At 33.6% G+C, this 16,318-nt stretch overlaps 1 protein-coding gene across 3 annotated transcripts in view; it reads right to left on the bottom strand.

The window, feature by feature from the left end:
- LOC114334057 (choline transporter-like 2) overlaps positions 1 to 16,318 on the bottom strand; it is a 257,905-nt gene that overhangs the window by 30,521 nt on the left and 211,066 nt on the right. For all 3 annotated transcript variants that reach the window (XM_028284063.2, XM_028284065.2, XM_028284064.2), the window contains 2 exons: positions 13,693 to 13,819; positions 2,582 to 2,735 (listed from right to left, as the gene is read on the bottom strand). In XM_028284063.2, coding sequence (XP_028139864.1) covers positions 2,582 to 2,735; positions 13,693 to 13,819 — 281 coding nt within the window. The remainder of the gene's footprint in view (positions 1 to 2,581; positions 2,736 to 13,692; positions 13,820 to 16,318) is intronic.

The following is a 16,318-nucleotide window of genomic DNA, read 5'->3' on the forward strand; positions in this document are numbered from 1 at the left end:
CTCATCTTTCAAATACATTAAAAGCTCTGCTCTTAAGTCAAATACTCTTTTTAAGACGTTGCCCCTTGAAAGCCACCTTACTTCGGTGTGATAAAGAAGATTTTGAAATATAGCACCCATATCTTTGCAGATTTTTCGAAAAATACGGGTCTGTAAAGCTTTTCCTTTAATGGAATTTACAACTTTAATGATGGATTTCATAACACAGTCCATTTCAGGAGGTAAAGCTTTTGATGCCAGAGCTTCTCCATGTAAAAAACAATGTCTCCATGTGGCATTAGGCATTATTTCTTGTAATCTGACGACAAGACCAGATTGATGTCCTGTCATAGCTTTAGCGCCATCTGTGCATATAGCAATACATTTTCCCCAGTCAATAACATATTTACTTGTGCGTTTCACAAACCTGTCGAATAAACATTTTCCAGTGGTATTGGTCTCCAATGGGGAACAAAATAAAATATCTTCTTGAATGCCATTATTTGTATCATATCTTACAAACGTAATAAATTGGGCACAGTTAGATATATCCGTGGATTCGTCCATTTGAAGAGAGAAGTAGGTGCATTTATTAAGATTTTCCACAACTTGCGCTTGAATATCTTCTGCCATATCACTAATTCTTCTTTGGATAGTATTATTTGACAGAGGTATTGTTTTTAACTTTGCAGACTCTTTTTCACCAATCATTATATGTACCATTTCAACAGCTGCTGGCAAAATCAGATTTTCAGCAATTGTGTGCGGATTACTAGTTTTGGCAACGCGATAAGCAATTTTATAACTTGCTAATAATGCTTTTTCGTTAGTAGTGGTTGCCAATTGAAAAGTATCTTGCTGTTTGTGAAGGACGTTCAGCTTTCTTTCAAAGAATTCTACGGGTTTGTCTTTTTTATCTGGATGTTTGCTATTTAAATGTCGAAGTAACTTTGATGGCTTCATGCTTTCGTTTGACAATACTTCTCCACAAATAACACATTGTGGTTTATTGGAAATAATGGTAAAACCATATTTAAGATATTCATCACTGTAAAGTCTGTTTTTCTTTTTATTACTGCCACTTTCAGACGTAGATGGTTCTGCACTTCTTTTTAAAAACTTATCCATAATTTGTAATTTATCGTATACGTAAATACGTAAACGGGAATACGTAAGTCGCAAAATATTTACTCATTACTTAATACCGCTGCATTCGCCACAATGTGCTGTTTCGAACTGAGGTCTCATTGCACATCGCCGCTTATATAAAGCCAAATCGAGGCTACGAGAACGTTCCAGAGTGCCATCTAGTAGCGAAGTAAGGAGTAAAGCCTTCGCGAATATCATGGAAAAGTATTGCGATGTAAACACAAAGATGTCGCGGTGTACAATGTGCAGTCGACTTTTTATTATTTATTTTTATTGTAAATGCTAGTTTGGCAGAAGTACTACTAGTGTACTAGTGGGACAGATCGCAATTATTAAAATAATTGTTGAATTTTTTAAATGTATTTAGTTTGAATTTAAACAGTAAAGTAAAATAAAATTTGAGAAACCATCAGTTGTAAATTAGGCACGCTATTTTTGTCGCTATTTTGGTTTGGGTGATGAGTAGGGGGTCGTGGACAATTTTTTTAACAAAAAGGGGTCGCGCTTTAGATAAGTTTGGGAAACACTGAACTAGAGGGTGTAGTGAGCCTAATCCCAAATTTTTGTACAAATCGATGCTGGACGAAAAAATTGCGAGGTTTTACCATTTTTTCAGTTTTATTTCCTCGACTAATAGGGAGATGTAGAAACATTAATAAAAAAAAATAATACAAAGGATAAAAGAAAATAACAGAAAAGAGAGCTAGTAGAACAAGAAATCAAGCAGACAAAAATAGGTCAAACCGATTGAATCGACAAGTCAAACAGGCAGTAATAGAACATAGAAGGCAAAAGTCATAATCACGTAAAACAGATAGAGGAACGGATCCAAACATGTAAGAAATATCAAACAAAATAAAGAAACAAGATAAAATTTAAGATAAAACCCATTCCGCCACTAGACAGACAAGCGGAATCATAATAATAGGAATTGATAACGTTCGATTCTTCAGTTACCTAGTTTAGTTACCAATTCTTCAGTTACTTATTTATTACTTAAATATCTCGATGGACAGTACACGACTGATACTACAAGTAGTCCTAACTAGTCATCAATTAGAATGCTAGCTGATCGTAGCATGTTTCTACTGAAATTAGGTAGAATATTAGTGTTTATTTTGTTATTGACTAAAGGCTTTCTCTAGATATCCTGTGTCATATCTAGATGTACTGTGTGTTAAAATACATAACTTAATGTGTTACAAATGAAAAACAAAAAAAAAACAGTGACATCATAAGAAATAACCTAAGGGGTTCTATAATACCTACAGTAGGATAAAAATTTTGAATATTGTAAATCGCTATTCTATAGAACGTATGTTCAAAGAATAATAAACTGTGTGTTAAAGTAGCTTTTTGATAAGGGTTGACATCAAAAACATTTTTACCAAAAAATATAATGCGTAACAATTATTTTTCTATCGTACATATATTTTTATGTATATTATCTTACCTTAGGGTTCTCGCGAATGCTGAAGTAACCGCAAAGAAAGGCAAACGTGATTTTTTAAATGTCCAGTACCATTGAGCAAAAACTCCTGCCAGTACCATCTGTCCCAATGCAATAACAAAGCATAACAACCAAAAGAAGGCGAATATGTTGTAAGCTAAAAAATATAAAATTATTATTATTTGTTGTACGTATTATTAACTTCAGTATATATTTCAGAAAAATAACTTATTTAACTTAACTTAACTTCATTAACTATTAACTTCAAAAAATGTGTTATGAAGCCAGAAGAGATAAGAGGTAGAAAAACAGTTCAATAATACAAAGGTTTAAATGACCAAAACAATAAAAAGTCCGAGTCTAAGAGCTTAATCTACAAGGAAGGAAAATAATTTTCTGTAGTGGGCTGCAGGTATACCAATCACAAAAAAAATATTATAAATCCTATATTATTATCCTGATATCTATATAAATCCAGAAATTATTGTAACGATACAGAAACACTTTGATTTTCTTTTAAAAATTCACCTCACGATGGTTCTAGGCTTTAGCGATTGAAAATATTTTGTTGTTTATATAGCCTAAATAGTGCGGCAGATTCGTACAAATATTATAAGAGTTGTGCATTTAATGATAAAAGCATATAATTTGGACCACATATACTACACATCTAAAGGTTCAAAATTAGATAGGAGGCCATCTCAGATTTTGTCTTTTACAAAAATGGCGGGTATTCAAAGTGGCGACTATACATATGTGACTAATAGCACGATAACTTTTGAACGAGACCTCAAATTTCACCCAAATTTGGCATATAGGTTCTTTTTTTGATGTATAAGATCAAGGTCTTGAACCGGAAGAATCGGTTTACCAGAAGTTGTGTTTTTCCTGATTTTTATGTAAAAATATGTTGTTTTTTTTTCAATTATTTCACCCTGTATGTATTAATTTTTCAAACAGTTAATACGGCCATTAAAAAGAGCGTAAAAATATTTTTTAGGAAATATTTTCAACTTTTTAGTTATGTTAATTACCATTTATTAAGTGCAAAACGTATCTTAACATGTGCCTATATGCGGCAGATTCGTGCAAATATTATAAGAATTATTGTGCATTTAATGGTAGAAGCATATAACTTGGACCACATATACTACACATATAGAGGTTCAAATTTAGATACGAGACCATCTAAATTTTTGTTCCTTTTACAAAAATGGCGGGCATTCAAAATGGCGACTATACATATGTGACTAATAGCACGATAACTTTTGAACGAGATGTCAGATTTCAAACAAATTTGGTATATAGGTTCTTTTTTTGATGAATAATATCGAGGTCTTGAACCGGAAGAATCGGTTTACCAGAATTTGGGTTCTTACTGTTTTATTTTATGTAAAAATATGTTGTTTCATTTTCAATTCTTTCACCCTGTATATATTAATTTTTCAAAAAGCGATACCGGCGTTGAAATGAGAAAAATATTTTTTAGGAAATATTTTGAACTCTTTAGTTATATTAATTACCATTTAATTCATGCATAACGTATCTTCACATGTAGGTACCTATGTGCGGCAGATTCGTGCAAATAATAATACATATAAGAAATATTGTGCATTTAATGGTAGACGCATATAATTTGGACCACTCATACTAGACATACAAAGATTCAAATTTAGATATGAGGCCGTCTCAAATTTAGTCTTTTACAAAAATGGCGGGCATTCAAAATGAATTAGCTGCCCATAGGTACATGTGAACATACGTTATGCATTTATTAAATGGTAATTAACACAACTGAAAAGTTCAAAATATTTGCTAAAAAATATATTTACACTTTTTCAATGGCGTTATTACCTTTTTGAAAAATTTATACATAAAAGGTGAAGGAATTGAAAAAGAACAACATATTATTACATAAGAAACCAGTAAAAACACAAATTCTGGTAAACCGATTCTTCCGGTTCAAGACCTCGATATTACTCATCAAGAAAAGAACCTATATACCAAATTTGGTTGAAATCTGACGTTTCGTTCAAAAGTTATCGTGCTATTAGTCACATAATATGTATAGTCGCCATTTTCAATGCCCGCCATTTTTGTAAAAGGAACAAAAACTGAGATGACCTCGTATCTAAATTTGAACCTTTATATGTGTAGTATATGTGGTCCATTATATGCTTCTACCATTAAATGCACAATCATTCTTATAATATTTGCACGAATCTGCTGCATATAGGTACATGTGAAGTTACGTTTTGCATTTATTAAATGGTAATTAACATAACTAAAAAGTTGAAAATATTTCCTAAAAAATATTTTTACGCTATTTGAGGAGCTTTCTTGCAAAACTGCATAAATCCACTTTTCAAAAATTTTCAGGAGACGTAAAAACGTGCTGCAGCTGTTGTATTAAAACTTTCGAAATTTCTGAGAACGTAATCAATTGAGGTTAGATTTAGAGAAATAAAACGTTAATTAACATTATTGTTATTAATTCGCATTAACAAAATATAGCCATGTATCTGTTGGAGATATCGCGTTTTGTAAAAAAAGATGGGCACAGCGTGGCATAGCGTGGCTACGCTACACACTGTCAGTGCGAGCCGTGAATAGTTTTAGAACTAACGAATATTATATTTTGTTTCACGAATCAACATCTAATTCTAGAGGACACTTTTAAAACCAAACAAAAATAGTAGAGGGATAGTTCTGCAGACCGGAGGATTTATGCAGTTTTGTAACACAAAACTAATTTTAATGGTTAGCTAAAGAAGGAGATGTTAAGTTTTGTATAAAAAAAGAGTGGACATGGGGTAAAGGTTTTTGAGTGGATTGATTAAGTTTTGTGGAAGAAACGTGATTATTAGGCTCATTTTAAATGGAAAATATTAACTTTTAACACATGAGACTTATACACAAGATCTAAGGCAGACCAAACTCTCGAAATTCAACAAAACATGTATTTTAGCCGGAAATGGATTTATGCAGTTTTGTAAAAAAGCTCCTCATTTTCAATGGTGGTATTAACTTTTTAAAAAATGAATATATAGGATGAAAGAATTATACAGGGTGAATATACAGTGTGAAAAAATTGAAAAAAAAACAGCATATTTTTACATAAAAACCAGGAAAAACACAACTTCTGGTAAACCGATTCTTCCGGTTCAAAACCTCGATCTTATACATAAAAAAAGAACCTATATACCAAATTTCGTTGAAATCTGAAGTCTCGTTCAAAAGTTATCGTGCTATTAGTCACAATGTATAGTCGCCATTTTGAATCCCCGCCATTTTTGTAAAAGGCAAAATCTGAGATGGCCTCAAATCTAACTTTGAATCTTTATATGTGCAGTATATGTGGTCCAAATTATATACTTCTATCATTAAATGCACAATTGTTTCACATATCGGCTGCACTAAAAGGCTAACCGCAGGGCCGGATTTAAGGAAGGGCAGGCTGGGCAGCTGCGGGCCCCCACATTCCGGGGGCCCCCACAAAATCCCAAACATTAAATGGTCAGCACATTATTCACATAAAATAATTTTTGTTTTATGCAAACATAATTATGTATATCAAAAATAATTTCTTATTTATCGTTATCTTGACTTGCCACTACGCCACTGAGTATAATAACATTGATCAAAACATTGCTTACTCCACATTTACAAAGTTTGAACTTAATTTTGAGCCAAACTTGCCACCTACGCCTACAATAATTTATTTGTCTTCTAAATCATATTCTAGATCATGCATATTTTTTAAATACCCTTTTTGCATGGATTGTAAAATACTCAGAACATAATCAAGTGGAGTTCAGTCTTTTTTGTTGAGTCATAATTTGGTTACAAGTTTGACCTTAAATTATCCCGTTGACAAAAATTGTGGCATAAGCAAATCTGAAAATCTGGCACTAAACCACTTGTTTTGTGACTTTGTTGCTACTTGCAGAAAGAATAATAATTGTCAGCTATAATACAATTTACGATAATCTAGTAAAACAACAATATTACTCACTACCTGTTGGTATTATTTCGTACTGTTACCCCTGTTGAAAAGGTAAGTTTTTACTTTATTTATGTGATAGCCTAGAAGTTTTCTATCTAGTATTTGGAGGGTTGGGGACTTTTAAAATATAAAAATTTAAATAAAGTCATGCTACTCATACAAACATGGTCAGACCAGGCCGGAAAATATTTAAGTTGTACATTGGATTTTTAACGGTTAAATAATTGGGATACAAGTTTAATAAATGCTAATTTCTAAAATCATTCACAAGGTGCGTATTAAATAAAATTGTGCTGTGTGCTCTCATTGTTACTGGTACCTATAATAGTCCATTGACTCACGATTTTGTCTGAAAATTTTAAAGAACCGCTTGAATTGACATGAAATTTGGCATACACATAAATAATAACATGTCAAAGAAGAAAAGTGAATTTTGCCGATTTGTGCTTTTGTCTTGGAGGTGAGTTTCACCCCTTCTCGGATGTGAAAAAATATAAGTTCAAAATAAGTCCGCAAATGGATAAACTGACGAATTCTAAGCAACTTTTGTTCCATAGCATTTTTTCACTTAAGTTAATACTTATGTAGTGTTATTATTTTAGTTATTCATCATCATCAGTAGCTCGACAATCATTATCGGTCCTGGCTTGTTCTAGGATTTTCCGCCATTATGTTTTGTTCCTTGCTTTGTTTTTCCAGTTGGTAATCTTAAGTGTTTTCAGATCTTGTTCCACTTGTTCCATGTATCTAAGTTTGGGTCTTCCCTTTGACCTTCTCCCTACTGGTGTCTGCCTCAGTATATGTTTTGATGTTTCAGTCTTCAACATCCGTTCAATATGGCCCATCCAGTGCAGACGTCTGATCTTTATGAATGTTATGACGTCGGGTTCGTTGTATGCTGCGTATAGTTCAAAATTAGATCTTTGCGCCAATCGTCATATTTTTTCACCCCCTTATATATTATGAGTCTAAAGATTTTTCGTTCAAACGTACCTAATAGGTTCTCATCGCTTTTCGACCGTGTCCATGTCTCTGATCCATATAATATAAAGACCGGTTTCATCAGGGTTTTGTATATTTTGCATTTGGTTTTTCTTGTGATATTGTTAGACCTTAGATGTTTAATTAGTCCATTATATGTTTTATTAGCAATATGTATTCTTCTCTTAACTTCTTCACTGACATTGTTATTTGCGGTAACTAGCGAACCTAGATATGTAAATTTTTTAACGCTTTCGATATTATTGTCTCCTATTGTCAGATTCTGTAGGTATCTTTGGCCTGTCGATTTTCTTCCCTTTATGTATTTGGTTTTTATTTCATTAATGTTTAGGCCACTGTTTTGTGCCGCTCTGTCTATCGCATTAAATGCTTCTATCGTCCCTCTTTCGCTTCTAGCTATGATATCAGCATCATTTGCAAATGCCAATATTTGTACACTTTTTGTTACTATTGTTCCTCTGGTGCTAACGACTCTCTAATTACTTTCTCTAATGTGATGTTGAATAGAATACAGGATAGGGCCTATCTTAGGCCCGTTCTAACATGGATTGTATCTGTTAGTGCGTTTTGAATTCGAATTTGGTGTTGTACTTTAAGTGTTTCTTTTACTATATCAATGAGTTGAGTTGGAAGATTAAACTCTTTTAGGCGTGGATCAGAAATTCTGGATGGATGCTATCATAGGCACTCTCAAAATCAATGAAGAGATGATGTGTGTCTATATTAAATTCACTATCCTTTTCCAAGATTTACCTCAAGGCTCAAGACGAAGATCTGATATATTATGGACTTCTGCCTGCAGAAACCATATTGATATCCCCCAACTATTTGTTCCGCATATGGTGTCAATTGCTCATACACAATATTTGACAGTATTTTTGACAGGATTTTTATTGCTCTTATTTCGACAGTCAGTAGCGTTATTGTCCGGTAGTTTTTTCATTGAAGCTGATCTTCCTTTTTATGTAGTGGAATAATAACTCCGGTATTCCAGTCTTGCGTCAGTGGTTTATTATTCCATATTTATGTTCACTATTAGTTTGTGTATCGCTTTCAATAGGGCGTATCAATTCTTTTATTAATTCTGCGCTAATATTGTCTAATCCAGATGATTTGTTGTTTTTCACTCTGGTAACTGCTTCTTGCATTTCAGCTACTGAAGAGGGTTGATTCTCTGGTATCCGTTTGATGCAGTATAATTCCATCATAAATATAGTGGATCTCCGTCTTTTTTAAACTTTTCTTTAAAGAAGTCTGTTATTATTTCAGTTATTTGCAGTAAATTTGCGAATATGTTCATTTTTCAACAAAAAAAAACACGTTTTAAGACGGTTTTTTTGCAAATGACTAAAAAGTAAGTATTTTATCGAAAAAACATTCTTATTAAAAATATAAGTGTAGCTTATGAATAAGTGAAAAAAATGGTGTATGTATGAATTCTAGAGAGCAAGTCCAGCCTTGCTGTCTCTAACTACAGTGGAGAGTGATCATTCTCAAAACTAAAGTTAATTAAAAATCGCCTTCGGTCTATGATGGGCCAAGAGCGTTTCATCTCTCTATAATGAGCATTAAACACGATGTCTTAAAGGAACTAAATATATATGTCAGACATAATTAAGGAATTTTCATTTCAAAAATCTAAAAAATACCCAGACTTTAACCGTACATTTTACAATATTTAGTTTTAATATTTTATAGTAAGAAGATACACCTGCTGTATTTTTTATTATTTAAAAATATATTTATAAATGTAGATCAACATTTTCTTTAATTTTTAAAAGGGAAAATCTATACTTGGCTGTATACCATAGTTATAACAACATTTTTTTAATGGTAGGAGGTAGGGTCCCACACCAATTGTGCCCAGGGGCCCCCACACCAATTCTGCCCAGGGGCTCCCACTGCCTTAAATCCGGCTCTGGCTAACCGCCTTTATGATCCTTCTTCGCGATAAAAATCACATCAGGTTCATTTCAGGAATAAAAATAATAAACAGTTACTAATGAAATTAAAACATTTGTATTAGTACGAATCGTGAAAAAGATGAGGTACGTTGAATGTTGACGTTAGTTAAGTGCCTGGAGCTTATTTTTTTCTTTCACTTGTCTGTATTGCTTACAAAAATTGCTGATGAGCATAGAGGATTTGCGTGATATAACTTTTCTGTGATTAAATGAAGTAAAAGTCAGACTTACTCTCAATCTTTATTATAACTTCCGACGACCGGTTTCGCTCTTTAAAATTTGTAGAGCATCTTCAGGTCAAAGGTAACAAGTTACAAAATGATTCGGATACAAGGTGCTATCAACTCAGTTTTCATTATCATGATGTTTCTTTTAAAGTTATGTTAACGGGATATGGTGGAATAGACGGACGATGCAGCAAAGGTAAACAAATCTATGGGACTTAGGAGTTCTTGAGGGTGATGAGATAGTTGGTGTAAGTTAACCAGCAAATCTATGTCTATTATTATGTTTGTGTAAATCAAATTAGTGAATGACTTATTTACAATTTTACAATTTTAATGTGTGTTGATTTTAAAGATTTTATTTTTATTTTATTTTAATTTTAATTTTAATTTTAATTTTATCTATATTTATATATATATTAAAGAATTCTATTTATTATTAATGTAAGATTGACAACGTTTGGATCGTAAATGTATTGAGTAATTATTGTGTATGTTAGAACTTGATTGTGCAGTTGCAAACTGATTATTTTAAGGTCAAAACCAGATCTGTGACGTGTACTGCTCGTGTGGGACTATTGTTCTAATAAGAGTAGGGTGATCGAAAGCTTTTTAATTGTAGTTAAAATGCCATATCGGCAGTCATATAATAAATAGCAATACAAAGTAAAAAGGTGGATTTAAATTAAAAATTTAAAACAGCAATGTAGGTAAACAAAACATTACAAATTTAAGGGTGGAGAATTGGAATAGAAATTAAATTGAAATGTAAATGTATTAGGAAGTAATTGTTTGTGAATAGCAACTATGTTTTAAGTGATATAAGCTATGGATAGATATTAATAAACTATTGAACCAGATAATGGAAATTGGTAGTAAATTATATTTTCTTGGTATACCTACATTGTGTTATAAAATTTAGTCAATGAATAAATACTTGCTAGTTATGTAAATTCACCTCACATAGAAACACACAGGACAAAGGACGATACAACAAAAAAGAGGGATTGGTTAGGTCTGGAGCACTACATTTGATTATTTTACTACATTTATTCTTAATTTCTTAAAATCTTTCTTAAGGTGTCAGTTTTTTAAACTTTGTGTTTTTTATTTATAAATGATTGAGGGAATTATGAAGTATACTTCATGAAGTTATACTTCATAATTCCCTCAATAATTTATAAATAAAAAACAAATATTGGGTCCAAATATTTTATGGATATTACCTGCTCTATTATGTGTCCCTTGGCATACAAACGTACGTTTATTGGGGTCTTTGGGAATACTAAAACGTTTTGGAAACGTTTAAGTGTAAACCAAATGTTTCGCTATGACGAAATACCGCATTTATTGTATTTTGTAGTTCTTGTAGCTCTTTTGTAGTATGGTACGGCCATGTACAGAGAATGCCAGATGACAGGATCCCTAAGCAGATTTTGGCATGGACACCACAAGGGAGAAGAAAAAGAGGAAGGCCGAGAAGAGGAGGGAGGGAATTGAAAAAGAACTAGAGGAAAGAGAAATCCCTCCAGGTCGATGGTTAAACAGAAAATAATGGCGGTTAAGAGTCGGAAGGCGTCGGAGAACGCTGTAAAACGATAGTAGTAGTAGTAGTTCTTGTGCGTTGAGTATTAGAACGGTATCATCGGCGTACCTGATGTTGTCTATGCTGGTTCCGTTAATCTTGATTCCACCTTGGACCTCGGCTTTATATTGCTTCATTATTTATTTTTTATCCATTATGTCAAAATTTAGCTATATTTCCTTTTTTTATTCTTTGTCTTTAATCTATCATCTACTCGTATTTCCCAGCTAATAAAAAAATGTAAATAACCACCCCACATCTCTAACCGATTCTGAGCAACGGAGCCTTTGTTAGTCCCATATGTGTTGACAACTTATTCGTATTTTCCAAGATTACCACATTATAAATATACTTGCAATTGTGTGGACTGTATGTTTTTAGGTTGCTAGTTCAAGTGAAATTTGGAGAGGGATTACTATAATACAGACAATTTTATAAGTTCGTAAAAATCTTACTCAAAGTCACTGTTTCGCCACTCTTCACCTACGTCTCGATCAAACACATATGCCGGTTTCACACGCGGTTGCTTCTCGTACAAGGTTTAGCGATTCATGGTTTTCTATATCGGATTATCGACTTATACTAATTGTAGAGAATGGAAAATCGTTTGTTCGGCGATAATGCAACCCAGAGAGGCTCGCGTTAATAGTTGAATCCAGAGAAAGGCTCAGCCCACTTCTATTACCTTTGCGGGCCAACAGAGAAAAGATAATTTTGCTTTCAAGTGGAGAAATCAATGAAGAGAACTGTACTGAGCGACAAGTGATAATCAAATGAGAGACGGAGTTCTTTCTGTCTGTCGCAATGTCTAAGCATAATGTCTGTACATAGATAGGGAGTGGGGGAAAGTCCGTAGTAGGATATTAGTAAGGGTTGGATTAAGGATGAAATTGAAGATGAAAATTATTGAAATCTTACAGCGAAAAATTTAAGATTATTTTTGCAAGAGAAAAATTGAATTATCTGATTTACATCCTTTCTAACTTGGTTATTAAGTAAACCTCTTCTTCTTGTTGTTGTTGTAATAGGACTATGTCCTGTTTCTTCTGTTACAGTCTCTGCTGCGATCCGGAGCTCCAGCTCTCGTATCATCGTTTTTTGGGTCTTCCTATGGATCGCTTGGTGTTGGGCTTCTGTGTCTTCGCCCATTGCGCCATACGTTCAGGGTCCATCCGATCTACGTGGTCTCTCTACATGAGTCGTCGTGCTCTTGTCCATCTCACTACGTCTTGAACGCCTAGCTCTCTTAATGTGCTTTCGTTTCGTATTCTATCTCTGAGTATAATATCTCTTATGGATCTTAGGATTTTCATCTCTGTTGTTCGCATTATTTGTTTGGTCTTTGTTGTCTCGGCCCTTATCTTAGCTGCGTATGTCAGTACGGGTCCAATACATGTCTTATAAATGCGGATTTTGCTTTCGGTGCTCATATATTTATTCCGCCAGATTCTATCCCCCAGGAAACCAGATATTATCGCTGCGTTCGTTGCCTGCTGTTTTGTTTCTTGCCACAGATGCCTGTCGCTAGATATTTCCACACCCAAGTATCTACAATCCATTAGCTGCTTGATTATATGGTCATCCACTACTAATATACATCTAATTGGGTTCTTGGATATTTCCATCGATCGGGTTTTCTCTGTGGATAGTGTCAGGTTATACTTTTCGGTGGTTATTTTAAATTTTTGTAGTAGGCGTTGTAAATCATCTTCGTTTTCGGCTATTAAGATTGCATCATCTGCGTAGCAAAATATTCTCATGGTTCGGTTACCCATTTTGTATCCTTGATTTATTTTGTTAACACAACCTATAACTTCATCCATTATTAAATTAAATAGGCATGCACTGAGACTGTTCCCTTGTCTAACGCCGACATTCATTTTGATTTCTTCCGTGAGCCCGTGTGTGGTTTTTATTCGTGTTTTGTTGGATCTTTCTTTTCAAGGATAGTGAGCACGTCCTTCAATCGTACTCTGTTGAATGCCTGTTTCAGATCTACAAAGCATGTGAAAATGGGCTTGTCGAATTCTATTGATTTCTCAACTAATTGTCGTATGATGAAAATAGTAGATCTGTTTGGGCGGAAACCCTGTTGTTCTTCCGATATACCGACTTTCTTGTATATTTTTTGGGATAAAATTTTTATCAACAGTTTTGATGTAGAACTAAACCGTTTAACTGAAATCTCTTTATAATGCTCGCCGTAGACACCTAGTAGCCCGTTAGCATTGTGTAGGACTTTAAACCTGGATTTATTTCTTTACTTGAAGTTTAGATACTGAACATCCTATCTGGGTTTATTGTACGATACAAGAAAATTTACTTTTACTTACCTTGTAAATATGGATACATCACATCATTATTCATTCTTATAAATTTACAAGTGGCATTGGAACCACACAATGGATTCCTTGAATAATCATTTTTACTCCAATCATCTGGATTACATACAACATCATCCTAAAAATGATTAGTATTACAGAACAATAGTTATGAACAAAATCTAGGCTTGCATATGCTCTTTATCGATTTTAAACAGGCTTACGACTCCATCTCACGAAACGGGCTATACGAAGCAATGAGAGCACTAGGAATATTAGAGAATCTGACACGATTAGTAAAAAATGACGTTAACCAACACAGTCAATAAAGTCATGATAGAAGGCAGTTAATCAAATCAGTTTAACGTCAACAGAGGATTAAAACAAGGGGACCCCCTGTCAACAGACTTATTTAATCTAGTGCTGGAAAAGATAATTAGAGGAGCCAATATCCAGACAATCGGCACGATTCTTAACAGAAGACAACAGTGTAGGTATGGGTTTTGCAGATGACTTGGTGTTTCTGACACGTTCAAGAACAAAGCTTCAAAAAATGTTCAAGCAATTTGAAGAAGAAGCAAAAAAATATGGCCTGACTATAAACCAAGGAAAAACCAAGTATATGGAAATGAGAAATGAGATGAGAAAACGCTGAAGAAAATAAGTGGATTACTCTAAGGACAAACGACAAAGATTATAAATTTGAGAAGGTAACTGAATTTGAGTACCTTGGAGTATCAGTTACAAATAGGGGAAACGAAGAGAGAGAGATAGATAAACCGTTGTTAAAAGGTAGCAAAGCAGTAGGTTCATTAAACGCACTGTTAAAGGCAAAAAACGTGTCCAGGGCAGCCAAGATCCGAGCGTATGAAATAATAGTGAGAGTGAGACCAACGGTGTTGTATGCATGTGAAACTTGGACAATGAATCATAAAGTAAAAAAAAAGCTAGAGATTTGGGAGAGAAAAATATTGAGAAAAATTGTTGGTGGTATAAAGGAGGCTAACGGGAATGGAGCAGAAGAACAAACCAGGAGCTAATGGAGATGTATAAGAAACCTAAAATAACTCAAAAAATCAAGGCACAGAGAGTTAGATGGTTGGGTCATGTTTTACGAATGCCACAAGAAAGAAACGCCCTAAGAGTTTTATCAGCAGAAGGACAAGGGAAGAAAAGAAGAGGGAGACCATGAAGGAAGTGGTTTGATGCAGTCCGGACTGACCTAGAAGAAATGGGTACAAGAGACTGGAGAGGACAAGTACAGGACCGCAAAAAGTGGAAGAAATTAGTCAAGACTATCGAAGCCAAGGGCCTCTAAGGCCTGTAGTGCTGTTATATACAGAGTTGGGCTAAAGAATGGAACCAAGCAAATATCTTTGAAACGAAAAGACCAATATTTTTGAAACTTTGCATGCAAGTACAGTGACGCAAAACGCATCTGTTGCTATACTTTTTGTTACTAGTTCACTTCCGGTTTCACCGGAAATACCCTTAACTTATTTACTTTAAATGGGACACCCTGTATATTTTTGCAGATTTTGAAAGAACTTTTTATTTGTAATTCATAAATACCAAGTTTGGAAGAAAAAACTATTAAAACAAGAAATAAATCTCTTTACAGTTAAAAAATAGGTTAATTTATTTACGTTAGACCAACGATAATAAAAATAAAAAAAAATCATTTAAAATGTTGAAAATGATAGTTTGAGGTGATTCCTCTAAATCAATTGCAATATTTGTTTAATAACTTCGTTCAATTCATTAAAAATATTACACACCTCGTCATGAGTTCTAACACGATCACCATGACCAATATAATATTTCAATGCGATCTCTTTCACTTAAATGAACCATTTTGAATAAAACTTATTTCTGTCAATTAGTTCAGTAACAGTTACCTACTATGCTAAATTCAAATAAATACAACAATAGTTTTAGTCTATAGTATGGACAATAGTACTCGTTTATTTTTAATACAAAAGATTATCTACAGACACTTTTTAACTATTTTTTTCTTCTAAATTTGGTATGTATGAATTAAAAATAATAAGTTCTTTCAAAATCTGCAAAAATATACAGGATGTCCCATTTAAAATAAATAAGTTAAGGGTATTTCCGGTGAAACCGGAAGTGAACTAGTAACAAAAAGTATAGCAACAGATGCGTTTTGCGTCACTGTACTTGCATGCAAAGTTTCAAAAAGATTGTTCTTTTCGTTTCAAAGATATTTGCTTGGTTCCATTCTTTAGCCCAACCCAGTATATCATGTTAATCATTTTAAAAATTATAAAGACAGAAATTTAAAGTAATATAGCGGAGAACCTTATAATAGAATATCTTATAATTTTTTAAATTGTAGAAATACATGATATTTTGTATTTAAAACCGCTTCGAAAAATATTATCTCAACTCTCTAACCGTTGGTGAAATCATCATCATTCTCTTTGCCTTATCCCTATGCGGGGTCGGCTTCCCTAATTGCATTTCTCCACAGAATTCTATCTTGCGTCATATCAATGTTAATCCCCTTTACCAACATGTCCTGCCTTATCGTCTCCCCCCAGGTCTTCTTTGGTCTTCCTCTCCTACTCCTTCCAGGAATCTGCACTTCAGCTATTCTTCGTATTGGGTGATTAAC

Source organism: Diabrotica virgifera, chromosome 1, assembly GCF_917563875.1.
Source record: "Diabrotica virgifera virgifera chromosome 1, PGI_DIABVI_V3a".
Lineage (NCBI taxonomy): Eukaryota > Metazoa > Arthropoda > Insecta > Coleoptera > Chrysomelidae > Diabrotica > Diabrotica virgifera.